This window comes from Bos grunniens, chromosome 11, assembly GCF_055505025.1.
Source record: "Bos grunniens cultivar Pamir isolate PY7600 chromosome 11, Bosgru_T2T1.0, whole genome shotgun sequence".
Classification (NCBI taxonomy): Eukaryota; Metazoa; Chordata; class Mammalia; order Artiodactyla; family Bovidae; genus Bos; species Bos grunniens.
This window is the reverse complement of record NC_141175.1, coordinates 104,760,576-104,777,275: the sequence shown is the minus strand read 5'-3', so window position 1 is coordinate 104,777,275 and position 16,700 is coordinate 104,760,576. Positions and strand designations below refer to the sequence as shown.

The following is a 16,700-nucleotide window of genomic DNA, read 5'->3' as shown; positions in this document are numbered from 1 at the left end:
CAACTGGACCACCAGAGAAGTCCCTGTGTTATCATTCTTACCCCCATTTTACAGGTGAGGAAGCTGGGGCTGAGAGACATTCCAACTTGTCTTACTGAAGTCACACAAGCCTGCTCTAAAGATAATAGTCTAGATGGGCCCTGATTTGTGCCCAGACACAATTTCTTCATCTGTAATATGGAAATATTTAGGGTTGTTTGCGAGGATTAAAAAATATTATGTATTAAATTTTTTTTTGGCTGAATTGGGTCTTCATTGCGGCACAGGGCCTTCTCAGGCAGGCAAATTCTCAACCACTGGACCAACAGGAAGTCCTTGTACGTGCTTGTTGATTGCCCATTTCCTATCCTAGACTGCCAACTCCAGGGGGCAGGATCTTTGGCTCATTCACTGCTATATTGTTTGAGCCTGGAACAAGCGCCCGGCATGGGAGCGCTCAGTATTTGTGTCCTAAAGGAAAATGACAGACCATGCTCCTTCCATCTGCATTCCCTGCATCTGGTCCCCCAGATTTCCCCTCCACTGGCCCGAGAGATCTCTGGCCTGGTCCTGGGGGATCACCTTCTAGCCTCTGGACAAGGTGGGCAAAAGCCCCAGCAGTGCAGAGGTCAGAACAATGTCTGTGGACTTGAAGACCTCCCTCAGGCCTCTGCTTTCGGATTCTCCTTTTCTTTTCTTAAAGCAGGAAAAGCAATTTTCTGGCCCGAGCACCACGTGGTGCTCCTTCGGAGGTTCTTACAGAGGAGTCACCGCCTCCGTTGCAGCTTTTTTGGGGAAGGGGAAGGAGCCCAGCAAGCGAGGCCAGGATAGGCTGCGGAAGGGGAACAGTGCGATAGGCAGAGCAAGTCGGCGCGGAGGACAGCAGGACCCGCCAAGAGGGCGGAAAAGCTTGCGAGGAGGAGGGCGGGGCGGAGAGCCTCCCGCTGCTCCCGCGCTCTCGCGCCACGCCACCTTAAATGCCGGACTTCCTTAAGGGAGGGCGCCCGAGCCGCGCGCCACGGGGCGGAGCCTCCCATGCAAATGAGAGGCGTGGGTCGCGGGGCGGGGCAGATGGGGCGCTGACCTGACGTCAGGGCCGAGGCCGGGACAGTTGGCTCGGCGGCGGCGGAGCGGCAGGAGCGGCGGCGCGAGCGGGGCTGCGCGGCGGGGCGCGCGGAGCGGCGGCGGCCGAGCCGGAGCAACATGGCGCCGGTGGGCGGGGGCGGGCGCCCGGGCAGTGGGCCGGCCCGAGGGCGCCTCCTCCTGGCGGCGCTGGTGCTGCTGGTGCTGCTGTGGGCGCCGGGGGTCCGCGGCCAGGGCGACCCCCAGCGGAGCGCGATCCTGGGCATGAGGCTGGCGAGCTGCAACAAGTCGTGTGGGATAAACACAGATGGCATCATCTACGTGTCCGAGGGCAGCACGGTGAACCTGAGGCTGTACGGCCAGGGGCTGGACTCCTTCTCCAGCAACCTGATCTCCTTCACTGAGGTGGACAACGCCGAGACCTTCCACAACTCCACTGACTGCCCCGAGCTCACCAAGGACCTGGTCGTCCAGAAGCTGGTCAACGTGAGCCGCGGGGATACGTCGGGGATGCTGGTGGTGCTCACTAAGTTCCTCCGGAGGAGTGAGAACATGAAACTCTATGCGCTGTGCACCCGGGCGGGCGTGGACGGGCCCTGGCAGAGGTGGACGGACAAGGATTCGCTGCTCCTCATGAAGGAGGAGGCTGGGAGGCTCCTGCCCCTCTGGCTGCACGTCCTCATCATTATGGTGCTGCTGGTGCTGTCAGGCATATTTTCTGGCCTCAATCTGGGGCTGATGGCCCTGGACCCCATGGAGCTGCGCATCGTGCAGAACTGTGGCACTCAGAAGGAGCGGCGCTATGCCCGCAAGATCGAGCCCATCCGTCGCAAGGGCAACTACTTGCTCTGCTCCCTGCTGCTGGGGAATGTGCTGGTCAACACCTCCCTCACCATCCTTCTAGACAACCTCATCGGGTCCGGCCTGGTGGCCGTGGCCTCCTCCACCATTGGCATTGTCATCTTCGGGGAGATCGTGCCTCAGGCCCTGTGCTCCCGGCACGGGCTGGCCGTGGGTGCCAACACGATCATCCTCACCAAATTCTTTATGCTGATCACCTTCCCCCTCAGTTACCCCATCAGCAAGCTCCTGGACTTCTTCCTGGGTCAGGAGATCCGCACCGTTTACAATCGGGAGAAGCTGATGGAGATGTTGAAGGTGACTGAGCCGTACAATGACCTCGTGAAAGAGGAGCTGAACATGATCCAGGGGGCCCTGGAACTGCGGACCAAGACGGTGGAGGATATCATGACCCAGCTGCAGGACTGCTTCATGATCCGCAGCGATGCCATCCTGGACTTCAACACCATGTCGGAGATTATGGAGAGCGGCTACACCCGCATCCCAGTGTTTGAAGACGAGCAGTCCAACATCGTGGATATCCTCTATGTCAAGGACTTGGCCTTCGTGGATCCCGATGACTGCACCCCGCTCAAGACCATCACCCGCTTCTACAACCACCCAGTGCACTTCGTCTTCCACGACACCAAGCTGGATGCCATGCTGGAGGAGTTCAAGAAGGGTAAGGCCCCAGGATGTGGCTCCCGCATCCCTCTATGCGGCACCTCGCATATCCTGACCTGTTTTGTGTCTGCTGATCTTATCATTCCATTCGTGTGACTCTGTCCATTTGCCCAGCACTCCCTATGCCTCTGCAGAGATGGGCACTCAGGCCAGCAGAAATAGCTCTTAAGCATCTGCCAGGAACCGTGCTTTGTGCCCCAGGTGGATCCAAGCAGGGCAAGACATACTTGCCCGCGTGGGAGCAGGATGGAGTGAGGCTAATGCCTTCAAGGAGGCCAGCACCGGGGCATGGAGAGTAGGGCATGGTACTGGAGCCAGCAGGTCCTATTGGGGTCGGGTGCGGAAGGGGCTGGGGAACCCGGAAAACCTTCACAGCAGAGGGAACATTTGGGGAGATCCTTGAAAGCTGGGGAGACTTGGTCCTTGAGGCAGAGGGTACCCCTTGAGCAGAGAAGCTGAGTTGGGCAGCAGAGAATGTGCTTCTGGTTCAGCAGGTGGTTCCATTCCTGTGGGTACAGGCTCTGCTGATCAGTGGTCAGTAGGGGAGAGACCGAGACACCCAGGGCCTTGGGAAGAGCCTGAAAGTCAGGGCAGTCCGTCTGCTGGGCTCTCGGAGCTCTGGAAGGTTCTGGAGCCAAGCGAGTACAGTGTCACCGGAGCGCCTGGCCCCCGGAAGCCAAGTTGGGAGGGCACTCGCTGGCTCCCTGCCGAGAGCAATGCCAGGTAATGCTTTTGACTGTTCAGCAGAAGCGAGCAGATTAAGCTTTGGTTATTCTATCTTTCCCAGGCGCCGCACATAAGCGTTCCTCCTGTGGTCTGCTGGGCATCTTCAGTCGGCCTGGTGTTTTTTTTCTCACACGTGCTCTTGGTAGTTAGACACTTGGAGGGTTTACTCGGCAGCTTCAGCGCTCAGAGCACACACCCCTTTCCTTACTTCTAGCAAAACTTTCCTCCTGCTTCTGCCACTCCGAGTGACAGTAAACAAGCCAATTATGGAGCAAAACCCTCCTCGGCCAAAGGCCCAAAGGCGGTGAGGAGACCAAAAGGGGAGCTCTTTATAAAGGAATGGGGGAGGTCACCTAAATGCCAGAACTCTGCTTCACTCCCCACACATGGGACTCCTGCTGGCTGAGGCAAGACCTCAGCCCGTTGTTGCTCATTTCTGGAGAGCCTCAACTGGCTGGATCAGTGGGTGACAGAGTAGGATAGGGAGGAGCTGGCCTGGCAGGGATGCTGGGGTTAGAGCCAGGGTGGGGACTGGGTACCTTCCCTTTTTCAGTTTGACAGACTGACTCTCAGCATCAGATCTGAGGAGAACTCCAGTTATATAAGCTTGAGTGGGAGACAGCCTGTAAGGTGGTCTGCAGAGGGGCTGGTAATGGCACAGCCCCGGGGGAGCTTCAGTGTGGGCAGACCCAGGAATGGCGGAACCCAGGTATCAAGTCCAAACAGAAGAGCAGGGGGGATTTGAGTTCCACCCCCACCCTGCAGCCTCTAGGCCCGGAGGGCTTTTCCTGTGTTGCTTGGTCAGGAGCAGGGCTAGGACTCACCAGGGCGGCTTCCTCCTTAACCACCTCTATGGTCTTTGGGACTTGCTGGTGACACACCCGACAAGCACGTTTGCGTCGTCCAGCCCGGATCTGGATCCAACCCGTATGGACTGGCATGGTCAGGCGTCTCGGCCCCTGATCAGCAGGGTGGGAGCTTCCTGAATCCTGGCAGGGCCATCTTTGGGCTCATCTTTTTTTTTAATTTAAAAAGTACCACCACTTCCTGAAGCTGGGAAAACAGAGCTAGCATCTCTGAGGGCAGAGCTGTGTTGAGTGGGGCTCTGCAGATACACACTTTAGTCCCCTGGACCCTCCTCCTTATCAAGCCTGTAGCCTGAGGCTGACGCCTGGTGGGGCTGCTGGTGGTTCTGTGGGCGCACAGGCACAGTTTGCGTCCTGCGTTGTGGGGCCCTGGGCATCACACCATCATTTCTTGGTTCCTAGTTTTAACTCATGGCTGTGCTGGGCTCCCCAGAGTGTGATCTCTCACACATCTTCTCCTCGGGCATCTAAGGCCCTCTTGGACATGGCAAATGCTCAGTGTACACCTGCAACTTACTGCCTTTTCTTTACAAATCTGGTATTTAGAAGGCTTCTTTTTTATTTCATTTTTAAAAATATTTATTTGGTTGTTCTGGGTCTCAGTTGTGGCACATGGGATCTTTCTAATTTCTACCTGTGAAATCTTTAATTGCAGCATGTGGGATCTAGTTCCCTGACCAGGAATCAAACCCAGGTCCCTGCATTGGGAACCCGAAGTCTTAGCCCCTGAACTGCCAGGGAGGTTCCAGGCTGCTTCTTTTTTGTTGTTGTTAAGAAAAACCAATGAGTCGGGTTAACACAGCATTGTCAGCAGCACAGATATTTGAGCCGGGGTCCCTGCCTAGTCGAGCCAAGGGGCTTTTCTGTGTTCTGGGGACCCTTCATCACCTCCAGGCTGGATGAGGGCCCTGAATCCCTCCAGAGTCTTTCCGCTGTGGGTGTGACCCTCTTTTAAGGTCATTTCATCTCCACCTCACCCACCAGCATTGTGAGTTCATTGAGGGTTGGCATCGTGTGTACCAGCACTTTCTCCACTCATTTGCCTGGCGAAGAAACGAACAGTAAACGTTTGTTAAACAATGAGTGAGCAACAAGTGAGTGGCTCTGTCACTAGCCAGGCCGGCCTTGCTGGCCCTGAGGACACTCCCAGCCTGGAGCCTTTGTGCTGGCTGCTCCCGCAGGCGGAATGTTCTCCCCCAGACTCTGTGGCTCACTCTCCCCTCCCTTGTGTCTGCTTCATCTTCTCAGTGAGGCCTTCCTGCCACCCTTATTTAAAGCTGCAACCCCTGGTCCCTCCCTGACCTTCCTAATCTAACCTGACCCACCCTGTGCTCATTTTTCTTTTTCTCCTATCACTTTCTAACAACTGTGTGATTTACGGGTTTACATTTTTATTGTCTGACTCCTCCCACTGTACCAAAGGGCAGGTCTAAGTGTTGTTCACCCATATATCCCTGCCCATAAAATGGTTCTTGTTTAGTCCCTCAGTTGCGTCAGACTTTTGCGACTCCACAGACTGTAGCCCACCAGGCTCCTCTGTCCATGGGATTTCCCAGGCAAGAATACTGGAGTGGGTTGCTATTTCCTCCTCCAGGGGATCTTCCCAACTCAGGGATTGAACCCATGTCCCCTGCATTACAGGCAGATTCTTTATTGCTGAGCCACCAGGGAAGCCCTAAAATGGTTCTTGGTACATAGTAAGACTTTGATTAAAAAGTCACTGAAGGAATGAATGACCTGTCAGATTTGAGAATTACCCCCATTCCAGAAGTGTTAGAATTTTGAGGAGCTGATAAGGGATACAGACAAATGGGTGTGCGGTGCTGTTATCCAGGGACTTGACCGTTTCCAGCTGCACCAGGAAAGCCAGGAGGAGCTCCTGCAGAGACACACGTGTTAGAGGTTCGGGTCACGGCCTGAGAAGCAGAGTTTGGGGTCCTGGTTCCCCTTCCCTGTGCTTCAGTTTCTCAGTGAATAAGCGGTCTTTGAGCATCAGGAACTGACATAACTTCACTCACCAGTGAGAATCATGGATATGCTCTGCACACTTAGAGACAGGTGCAGAGAGTCATTGCAAGCCTGCGGCTTTGAGCTTTGCCTTGAGACTAAAGCAAGGAGGTAACAGCTTCCTGGGCTTCCCAGGTGGCTCAGCAGTAAAGAATACACCTGCCAGTTCAAGAGACATAGGAGACACAGGTTCGATTCCTGGGTAGGGAAGATCCTCTGAAGGAGGAAAAAGCAGTATCCCTGCTCCAGTATTCTTATTCTTACTGGGACAATCCCATGGACAGAGGAGCTTGTAGTCCATGGGGTCGTGAAGAGTTGAACTCGGCTGAGCATGCCCACCTGACTGCTTCCCAGTTGCTTCTGCCTCCCAAAGGAAGGCAGCTGTTGCCAGGTGTTTACTGAGCCCTGTACAGTGTGTGAGACCTGGCGCCCGGCGCTGCGGGCCCCCAGAGCAAGGCCCGCCAGCTGGTGCAGGCTGTCAGGCCACTGGGAGGCTCCTGCTGTTGGAACCTTGGTCCTTCTCCTTGAACCTCCCCTAGAATGTTGGCAGTACCGCGTGTTGTGGTTGAGTTTGGCCACAGCTGGAAATCTGAAAACAAAGCCTCCCTGGGCTACTCCTGGCTGGCCATGTCTTTCTTTCACCACAGATGCCTGTGAAGACCCTGGAAGCACAGTAATGAATGAACTCTCCACTAGAGGGTTTGGAAGCCCCGCCCCTGATTGAAACCCACCCTCCAGCTTCTGCTCTGCCCCTCCCTGCAGCTCATTCCTCCCCGCCCCAGACATTCAGCTCTTCTTTAGTCATCTTATCTTTCCCCACCCACTTTATAACCACCTAGCCCCCAATAAAGAGCTGGGTTTAAACTCTGGGTTGGTCACTGACCCCTGAGGTAACCTTAGGCCTATTACTGTTCCTTATAGATAGTGGGTTATATATTGGAGGGAAAAAGCTAGAAATGATTTCATTAAAAACTCCTCCTGTATTTCCTATGCCATTCTTCCCCAGCGGCTTAATTTTATTCCTGAAACAACTTTATAAAGGCTGGAAAGAACACTGCATAATTTTTGCTTTCGGTTCCTACCATCTGGCACACCTTAAAAGCATCTTGTTTCCCTCCGCCTGCTTGTTCTTTCATTTGCTCAACAAACATCTAATTTTTGGAATCCTGTGTGTCAGACGGTGTGCTGGCTGTTGGGAGTCAGAGGACTAACACAGCCCTGTTCACAGAAGTCGTGGTCTACGAGGGAGACAGACGTGTAAACAAAACTTAGGTAGGCACTGTGGGGCTCCCAGGAAGGCCTAGGCTTCCAGAAACTTCTGAAGTTAGAAGGACAGGACCCAGTGATTATTTCAGAGATGTCGAAGTCCGACTGGGAAGTATTTGTGAACATGTGAGGTTTTTGCCTGGGATTCAGGTTGAAGATGTTGTCATTTAAGGGAAGTGGAGGAGGGAGCAGAGCCAGTGTGGCGAGGGTGGGGGGAGGGGCAGTAGTAAAGAATAACGGGATGACCCTTTCTGGGGCTGCAGGGTGTCTGGTGGGTCAGTGAGCATCCATACCCACCTGGGCTTCCTGTTCACGTGCAGATGGGGCACAAACAGAACTCAGTGGGGCTGGGGTGTGGCTCTCGGTCCTAGCATGTGCTTGCTGGTCCTAGACCACCCTGAGCGGCACGAGCGCAAATTCCACCCGGGTAGGTGTGCAGGCCAGGTGCCACGTGGGCTTGGGAGTGAGGCCCGTGGGGCTGAAAGGTTTGGGAGTCAGCTGAGAGCGAGCAGCATGTGTGAGGCATGGAGGAGCCTGGCTGAAGCGAGCCCAGGTGTGGGATGGGACAGTCGTCAGGAGGAGCTGGGAGAGGGCAGCCTGCAGAGTGGAGATCAGAGGCAGTCCTGCACCTGGACGGCGCCACCTAGAAACAGTCTCAATCTGAGCTGGTGATTTGATCTCCAGAGGCCTCTCTGGGGGCTGGTGTATCTGAGCGAGTGAGGGAGATGCCAGCGGGCAAGCTGAAAAGACGCTGGCCAGGCTGCTGCTTGCTTCTCTTCACTGTGAGGCTTGTGGGCACCTCTTCCCCTCGCTGGCATCGTGCAGCCCATGGACAGCTTCCACAGAGGTGCTGGGGCTGAGAGCACTTTGAGCCATCTTCTGTTTACAGACCTCTTCCTACAGCTCTTGTGTGTGTCTGGAAGGTGCTGCCTTACAGCCAGGCCCTAGTAAGAGCTGCTTAGAGCTTTACTTGTCAAAAGTCTTGTATTCCTAATTCAAAAGACCAGCTCCAGAGTTTTCCTTGACCGCTCTGGTCAGGACAGGGGGTATCGGACAGTGCACAGACATCAAACCCCAAGCCGCAGACCTGTGTCCACAGAAGTGGGTAAGAGGCAGGAGACTCCCAGGAAGTGAGGCTTGTCAGTAGAAGTCTGACGTTTCAGTTGGCTTTTCAAAGCAGAGTAGACATGGCTCTTTTCACGTGCTACAAGCACTTGGATAAGGTCATGGGGTGAGAGATGAGCTTCTCAGCTCTGGGTGCCCTCCTTGGAGAAAGCTGCTTCTGTGTGTTGTGACTGCCTCTCAGGCCTTCCCAGAGGGGCGGGGAGACTCCAGCATTGAGTGCCCATCCCCACGGTGGTGCTGTCATGTTGACCAGCCGGGTACCTGAACCGCTGGGACGTCCTTGAGGGAAAGGAATGATGCCTTGTGACGTTTTTCTTGTCTCCTCGATGGCAGGGACTGCGAGCCTGTTTATCAGACACTCTCTAACAGGGGAGTGTGCCAGGAATGGAAGGATGGACCGGGCCCTTCTGTCACTGACTTGGTGACTGATTCTGGTAGAGCCCCTGGTTACTACAGCCCCTCCCCGTGGGGAGGGACGGCTTGTCTTGTCCTCTCATCACACCTGAGCATCCAGGATGGACATCCGGTTGTACAGAGCTTCCTGGCTACAGCACAGACTCCTGGCTCGTTTCATGGACTGGATTCTAGACTACGTAGTCTATTCCTGTTCCGTTGATTATGTGATTTTCTTTTCACTGATGTTAATTGAAAAGACCTGTGTATTATTATCAGAATCTTTGAAAACACACAGAAATCAAAACAAAATATCTATAAGCCTGTGATCTTGTAGATAGAACCACTTTTGCTATTTTGATCTATTGTGATAAATTTTTAAGAAACTAAAATTTTTTTTTTAATTATTGTTGACTTTTTTTTTTTGGATGTGGGCCATTCTTAAAGTCTTTATTTGTAACAATATTGCTTCTGTTTTATATTTTTGTTTTTTGGCCTCGATGCACATGGGATCTTAGCTCCCCCGCCAGGGATTGAACCTGCACCCCCTGCATTGGAAGGTGAAGTCTTAGCCACTGGACCACCAGGGAAGTCCCTTAAATGTTTTTTTCTTCTAAGTTTATAAAGTCTTATGACAAAACAACAGGGTCAAAATCATTTTCATTTTTATTGTCATGCCCTCTCCATTGAGCTTCCCATGTGGCACAGTGGTAAAGAGTCTGTCTGCAATGCAGGAGACCTGGGTTCAATCCCTGGGGAGGGAAGATCCCCTGGAGAAGGGAATGGCAACCCTCTCCATTATTCTTGCCTGGACAATTCCACGGATGGAGGAGCCTGGCGGGCTACAGTCCATGGGGTTGCAGAGACGGACACAGCTGAGTGACTAACTCTGCTCTCTCCCAGTAGCTGTCCTTATGTGTGTTTCACACTGAAATCACTGTTTGTGTACACAGTTTGCTGCTCTGCTCTTTGGACCAGAGTTTAGATCCCTTCTTCAGATTTCCCCTTTGATAAGAAAGGAAATCCCTTTCTATCCCTGGGTTTCTTAGGAGGAGCGTCTAGGAGGATTTCCAAAGGCTGAGGGCTGGGCTGTGCCCTGTGGCTGACAGGGGAGCCCAGAGGGCTGGGGTGTGCAGCCTCCAGCCTGTTGTGTTGGGGGTTAAAGCTGCGATTGCTGGAGCGGTCCCCAGAGCTTACAGCCAGAGGCGCTCCCCTGCTGCAGGGCCCATTTACCGTGAACTGGGCAGGGTGAACTGGGCAGGGTGCTCGAAAGACTGGTTTCCCCGGGCTCTCTGGAACGCCTGGTCTCTGGCCAGCAGGCAGCCAGGAGCCTTGGTTGGAAGGTCTCCCCCTCCTCCACATTGTCACCGCCCCGGGCAGGCTCACTCACACACCCAGACACATCCACACCCCTACACACATACACAGTCCCCCACACGTCCATACCCACACACTCAACAACCCCCCACAGCCACAGCCACACGCTCACATAACCCCACAGCCACACCTGCACGCTCACACACACAGCCCCATACCCACACCCACACATTCACACGTACAACTCCATACCACACCCACACGCTCACACACACAACCCCATACTCACACCCACACATTCACACGTACAGCTCCATACCCACACCCGCACGCTCACACACACACACACAGCCCCATACCCACACCCACACATTCACACTACAACTCCATACCCACACCCGCACGCTCACACACACAGCCCCATACCCACACCCACACATTCACATGTACAACTCCATACCCACACCTGCACACTCACACACAGCCCCATACCCACACCCACACATTCACACGTACAACTCCATACCCACACCCGCACGCTCACACACACAGCCCCATACCCACACCCACACATTGACACTACAACTCCATACCCACACCCACACATTCACACTACAACTCCATACCCACACCCGCACACTCACACACACAACTCCCGCCCACCCACTGCACACCCAGACACATCCATACCCACCCCCTCACACATACAGTCCCCCACACGTCCATACCCACACACTCAACAACCCCCCACAGCCACAGCCACACACTCACATAACCCCACAGCCACACCCGCATGCTCACACAGCCCCATACCCTCACCCACACACTCACACAGCCCCATACCCACACCCGCACACTCACACAGCCCCATACCCACACCTGTACACTCACACAGCCCCATACCCACACCCGCACACTCACACAACCCCATATCCACACCTGCAAACTCATACACACAACCCCATACCCACACCCGCACACTCACACACACAACTCCATAGCCACACCCGCACACTCACACACACAACTCTTGCCCACCTACTGCACACCCAGACACATCACACAACACCCCCCCCGCCCCCCCCCCACATCCACATACATGCGCACATCCCCCTACCCAGCCTCACACACCCCACACAGGCAGGCTGACTTACACACACACAGGGACATGCTTTTACACGGGCAGACAGGCATACGTATTTATCCCCTCCAGGCAGGTGCTTCCCTCTCTCTCACACACACACACGAAGGCCTGTGCACATACACTCAAAGTCATCTGGAGTCCTGCTTTTAATGTACATCCGTCTCTCATCAAACTTGCCCAAGAGTGAGTTTAAAGAGGAGCAAAAGCTTATGTAGTGGAGTTTATTTTGTTAAAGGCTCAAAACAGTGACTGGCTTTTGGGCTCTGTGGTGTCTGGTGACTTGGTCACCCACATTAATGACAGCATCTAGCCAGAGGCTGTGGGGAGGATGGAATGAGGTGAGGCACGCATGGGGCTTAGTTCAGGGCCTGGCACCGTGTCGTCATGCAGGGTCAGCTATCTTAAACATTACTGTTATTACTGTCCGAAAGATGCCCCCATTTGGACCATGGTGGTTCACACGTACCAGCTTTGCTGGCACCTGCCCCACCGTCTGGGCGTGGTGCCTTTCTTGGAATTATGAAGACATTGAGGTCAAAAAGAGCCTGCTATATAATTACAGGCTCTTTTTAATTCAGATGGCATCTTATCTGGACCCTAGTGGGTATGTTAAGGGTAACAGAAACCAGAGCTTAAGGAAAAGAGAAGTCCAGAACAGTAACTTAAAACTGAGGAAATGCTCCTCATTTACTTATAATTTTTTCCCTGAAAATTCCTGCCACCATCCCTATTGCCAGCACCATCATGGCAGGAGCACAGAGTGGAGGTCGCTGCCCTGGGGAGATGGCCAGGGAAGCAGCGTGGCTGCACCCCGTGTGGGTTCTCTCATCTCAGGGCCTGCCAGTCGCCTGTCCTCCTGGGTGCCCTGGTTAGGGAGGGCACCTGATAGAAAAGCAGGAACAAGAGGGGGACCCACAGCCTGGAAGAGGGTGGAGCAGGGATCATGAAGAAGGAAGTGCCTTCATGAGTGGTTAGCCTTTGTTGAGTCCTGGGTTAACCCTCCAAGCGCTGTAGACGGAGAGCCAAGGCTCAGAGAGGACAAAAATCTTTCTTTCTCAGCCACGTGACAGCTAAGTGGCCGCCCCAGACTGCTCCCCTCCCCGGGGCCAAGCCCTCAACTGCTGTTCTGTGTCACTTAGTGAGATTGTAGATTCTGAAAATGAGACCAGAAGATTGGGATATCCCAATAACCCCAGGCTAAAAAATGTACTGTCTGTTCTACATTAAAAAAAAAAACTTATTTAACCAGTCAGGTAGGTGGGTGGTAGTATATCACTGTAATTTTCTTTTCTTTGTGATTTTGATATAGAGTTCCCCAGTGACTAATGTTGATCGCATTTTCAGTTGCTTATCGTCCATTTTGGTGATTAATGCCTTTGATTCCCTGTTTAAGATTCTTGGGGCTTCCCAGGCTGTGCAGTGGTGAAGAATCCACCAGCCAAAGCAGGAGACTCAGAGGCTCAATTCCTGGGTCGGGGAGATCCCCTGGAGGTGGAAATGGCAACCCACTCCAGTATTCTTGCCTGGGAAATCCCATGGACAGAGGAGCCTGGTAGGCTACAATCCATGAGGTCACAGAGAGTCAGACATGATTGAGCATGCACACATGAATGCATTAAGATTCTTTGCCCGTATGAAAACCAGGAGGAATCCTGTGTTATATTCTGGAAGCTGTATTGTTTACCTTAGAGATCTATAATCCTTCTGGAATTTGCTTTTTATGTGTTACAGGTTAAGATTTTTTTTTTTTAATTCCTATGGATGTCCAGCTACTCCAGTAGAACTCATTGAAAAGACTCGTTTCTCCACTGAACATGCTGTATGTGGGGGTCTGTCTCTGGACACTTTTCCATTGGTCTGTTTATTTTTTTTCTTTTTCCAGTACTGCATTGCCACAATTGCAGTAGTTTTATAGTGAACTATAGTTTTATAGTGAACTTTGGTTAATGTTAACACTTTGTTCTTTGTTGTTCTTCGAGATTTAACCTCTTGCCTGGGAATTATATGGAATTGCGTTGATTTCCTGCGTAGCTCAGTCAGTGCCCAAAATACGGGAGACCTGGGTTCAATCCCTGGGTGGGGAAGATTCTCCTGGAGGTGGAAATGGCAGCCCACTCCAGTAGTCTTACCTGGAGAATCCCATGGACAGAGGACCCTGGCAGACTGCAGTCTGTGGGATTGCAAGAGTCAGACTTAGCACTATCTTTTTTTTTTTTAAACATAACTTGAAGACTTAACATCTTTATAGTAAAGAATCTTCCAGTCTCCAAACATGGTTACCCCTGTCTTAGTACATGCTCTCTCTCTCTGTGTTTTCAAATCTATACTTAAAAATTTATTTATTTGGCTGCACCAGATCTTAGTTGTAGCATGTGGGATCAAGTTCCCTGACCAGAGATTGAACCCAGGCGCCTTGCGTGGGGAGCTCAGAGTCTTAGCCACTGTAATACCAGGGAAGTTCCTAATTTGTACTCTCTTAATTTCTTTCAACGATAATAGTCATTTTCTGTGTAGAAGTCTCACGCTTTTCTTAGATTTATTGCTAGATATTTGGTGATTTAAAAAAATTCTTTTTCCAGATGTTTGTTGCAGATTGTTCCAACCAGGGTGTTCTGCAGTTCAGTTCAGGTGCTAGCCACCTGGAGTTAGTAGACTCAGTCCCCTCTCGTGTGAGGGCTCAGACCTCCACAGACTGCCCTCACCTCAGATGCCAGCCTCAAGTGGGGTTCCCTACACCTGTGTACGTCTGGCCAACTGGCTCTAAATTCAGGGGTCTGAGAATTTGCTAGAATGGCTCACAGAACTCAGAAAAGTGCTCCACTCAGGATTGCAGCTTTGTTTTACGGGCTGTGCCTAGGATGGAGTCTGTCTGAGGGATGGAGCGCTCCAGGCCTTCTCCCCCTGAGCCCGGGTGTGTCACGCTCCTGGTTCATCAGTGGTTTTACCAGCCGGAGCGCTCCCCTGAGTTTTGAGATCCAGAGTTTTCATCATCAGAACTTCCTCAGCATGACTGGTGCAGGCATCGGGCCTCCCTGGAGGCAGGGCCTTGTGTAGCTTCTTGTATTTAACTGGTGACCATCTCCAGTCTCCCTCTAGGGTCCCACCTAGAGTCACCTTATTAACATCACAGAGACACTGCTGTCACTCAGCAAGTCCAAGTGTTTTCCAAGCTCTTTGACGGGAAGCAGGATCAGAGACCAGGTATATTCTTTTTATTAAAAATTAAAAAAATATATATATATATATATTTTTGGCTGCACTGTGTGGCATGTGGGATCTTAGTTCCCTGATCAGGGATTGAACCCGTGCCTTCTTTGGTGGAAGTGGAAGCTCTTAACCCCTGGACCACCAGGGAAATCTCAGATGTATTCTTTATTACATTATACAAATATAGTGAAATGTAGTTAATTTTTGTATAGTGACTCTGAATTTATTGACCTTACCAAGTTGACTATTCTGATAGTTTATTTTAGATTCTTTTGGCTTTTCTACATATATGATTATGTTGCCTATGAATAATGGCAACACTACTGATAAACTTTAAGCATTTTATATCTTGTTCTTGCCTTATTTCACTGGTTAGGATCTTTGGGATCATGTTGACCTGGTGACAGTGGGCATCCTTGTTTAAATATCTATTGAGATAATTGAATGATAAATCTCTTTTTTTTCTGAATTATACTGATTGATTTTTGAGTGTTAATCCTTAAACATTTGTTGCATAACTGGAATAAACCTAACAGTCACGATGTATTCTTTTTACACATCACTGGATTTGCCAGTACCTTTTTTAGAATTTTGGCATCTACATTCATGAGAGAGAGAGGTCTGTAATTATTTCTTCTGCCATTAAAAAAATAAACAAAAAACAATTGAGAAAGATATTATTACAAGGTGTCCCTGTTAGGTTTTTGTTTGTTGTGATAGGAAAAATAATTGCTTAATTATTACACCTTTTCCCTTCTTTCAAAATATCCCAATTTAGGCAAGCAGATTTGAACATGGTAAGTAATATTCTCACCCTCTCCTTCCCCCTCACCTGCTTCTCCTTCTGACAAGCCTCTTACATCACAGCAAATGTTGCTGCAGGTTTGTTTTTTTTTTCCCATTTTTTAGTTTTTTTCTCCTTCTTCGGGTTTATGATATCAAGGTCTTGAGTTATTTTAATAGTTTACAAATTATTTGGGAACATGTGTGACTATCAGGAACCAACTGAGATTCACCAAAGAAACCCCCCCGCCTCTTTTTTTTGTGTGTGAAAGGGGTAGGATTACTAGGTTAGTTCAGGAGAAAGCCAGCCCTAGACATAAGGTATCTTGATGTCAGCATTTAAGAGAATTTCCTGTTATGTCTTCATGGCTAACACGAGACACGTGGGCCATGAATGTCCCATTTAATTTTTTAAAATTTACTTTTAATGGGAGGATAATTGCTTTACAATGTTGTGTTGGTTTCTGCCTCACAACAAGGTGAGTCGTCCATACGCATACGTATACCCTCTCCCTGTTTGGCCTCTCTCCCACCCACCCCGAAGCCCAGCCCTCTGGGTCATCACAGAGCGCTGAGCTGAGCGCCCGGTGCCGTCAACAGCTTCCCACTAGCTCTCTTACACATGGTAATGTGTATATTTCAGTGCTTCTTTCTCATCTCACTCTCTCCTCCCCTCACTGTGTCCGCAAGACCGTTCTCTGCGTCTGCATCTCTGTTCCTGGACGGTGGTCCAGTTTTTAGATTGATTTGCCCGTAGTTATTAGTTGGTTGCACAAACAGGTCCGAAGAGTGGATGCCTCTCAAGGCAGTAAGTGCGCTGTGAGTCTGAGCCATCGTGCGAGGAGTGATGGGAAAGGAGCGCCTCCTGGGGTGGGGGGCTCTGGGGTGGGAGGCCAGGCAGCCAGGAGCTGGGGTTCTAGGGGGAAAGGCCAGAGGGGCTGCTGAGACCAGAGGACTGGGCGGAGAGAGAATCAGTTTGCTGGAAGTGTCTGAAGTCGGGAGGCTGGCGGCTCCTTCCTCCCGTCACAGGGCGGATCAGCCGGGCGGCATCTTCTCTCCTATTGCCTCTGCTGTGTAACGCTCCTCCAGTTCTGTGTTCCTCCCCGCCTTCTGCACCATCCCCGCCTGTGTCCTCCAGGAGAGGTTTTTATATCCCTGAGGACCAAGACACCAGCTCGAGGTCTGAACTCAACGCCTCAGCTGACTGAAGAAACTTCAGACAAACAAGAAATAACCCCTGTCCTTTGATCCAGGTATTCTCCTTCCAGATACCTATCTTA

General features: G+C 51.6%; 1 protein-coding gene across 2 annotated transcripts in view; it reads left to right on the top strand.

The window, feature by feature from the left end:
- The first annotated feature begins 1,079 nt into the window (after positions 1-1,079).
- Positions 1,080-16,700, top strand: part of CNNM4 (cyclin and CBS domain divalent metal cation transport mediator 4) — a 37,113-nt gene continuing 21,492 nt past the window's right edge. Inside the window, exon 1 of one of the 2 annotated variants that reach the window (XM_086328126.1) lies at positions 1,080-2,584. In XM_086328126.1, the coding sequence (XP_086184252.1) occupies positions 1,183-2,584 (1,402 nt within the window). In that variant the 5' untranslated portion in view covers positions 1,080-1,182. The remainder of the gene's footprint in view (positions 2,585-16,700) is intronic. The other variant, XM_086328127.1, reaches the window with a different exon arrangement.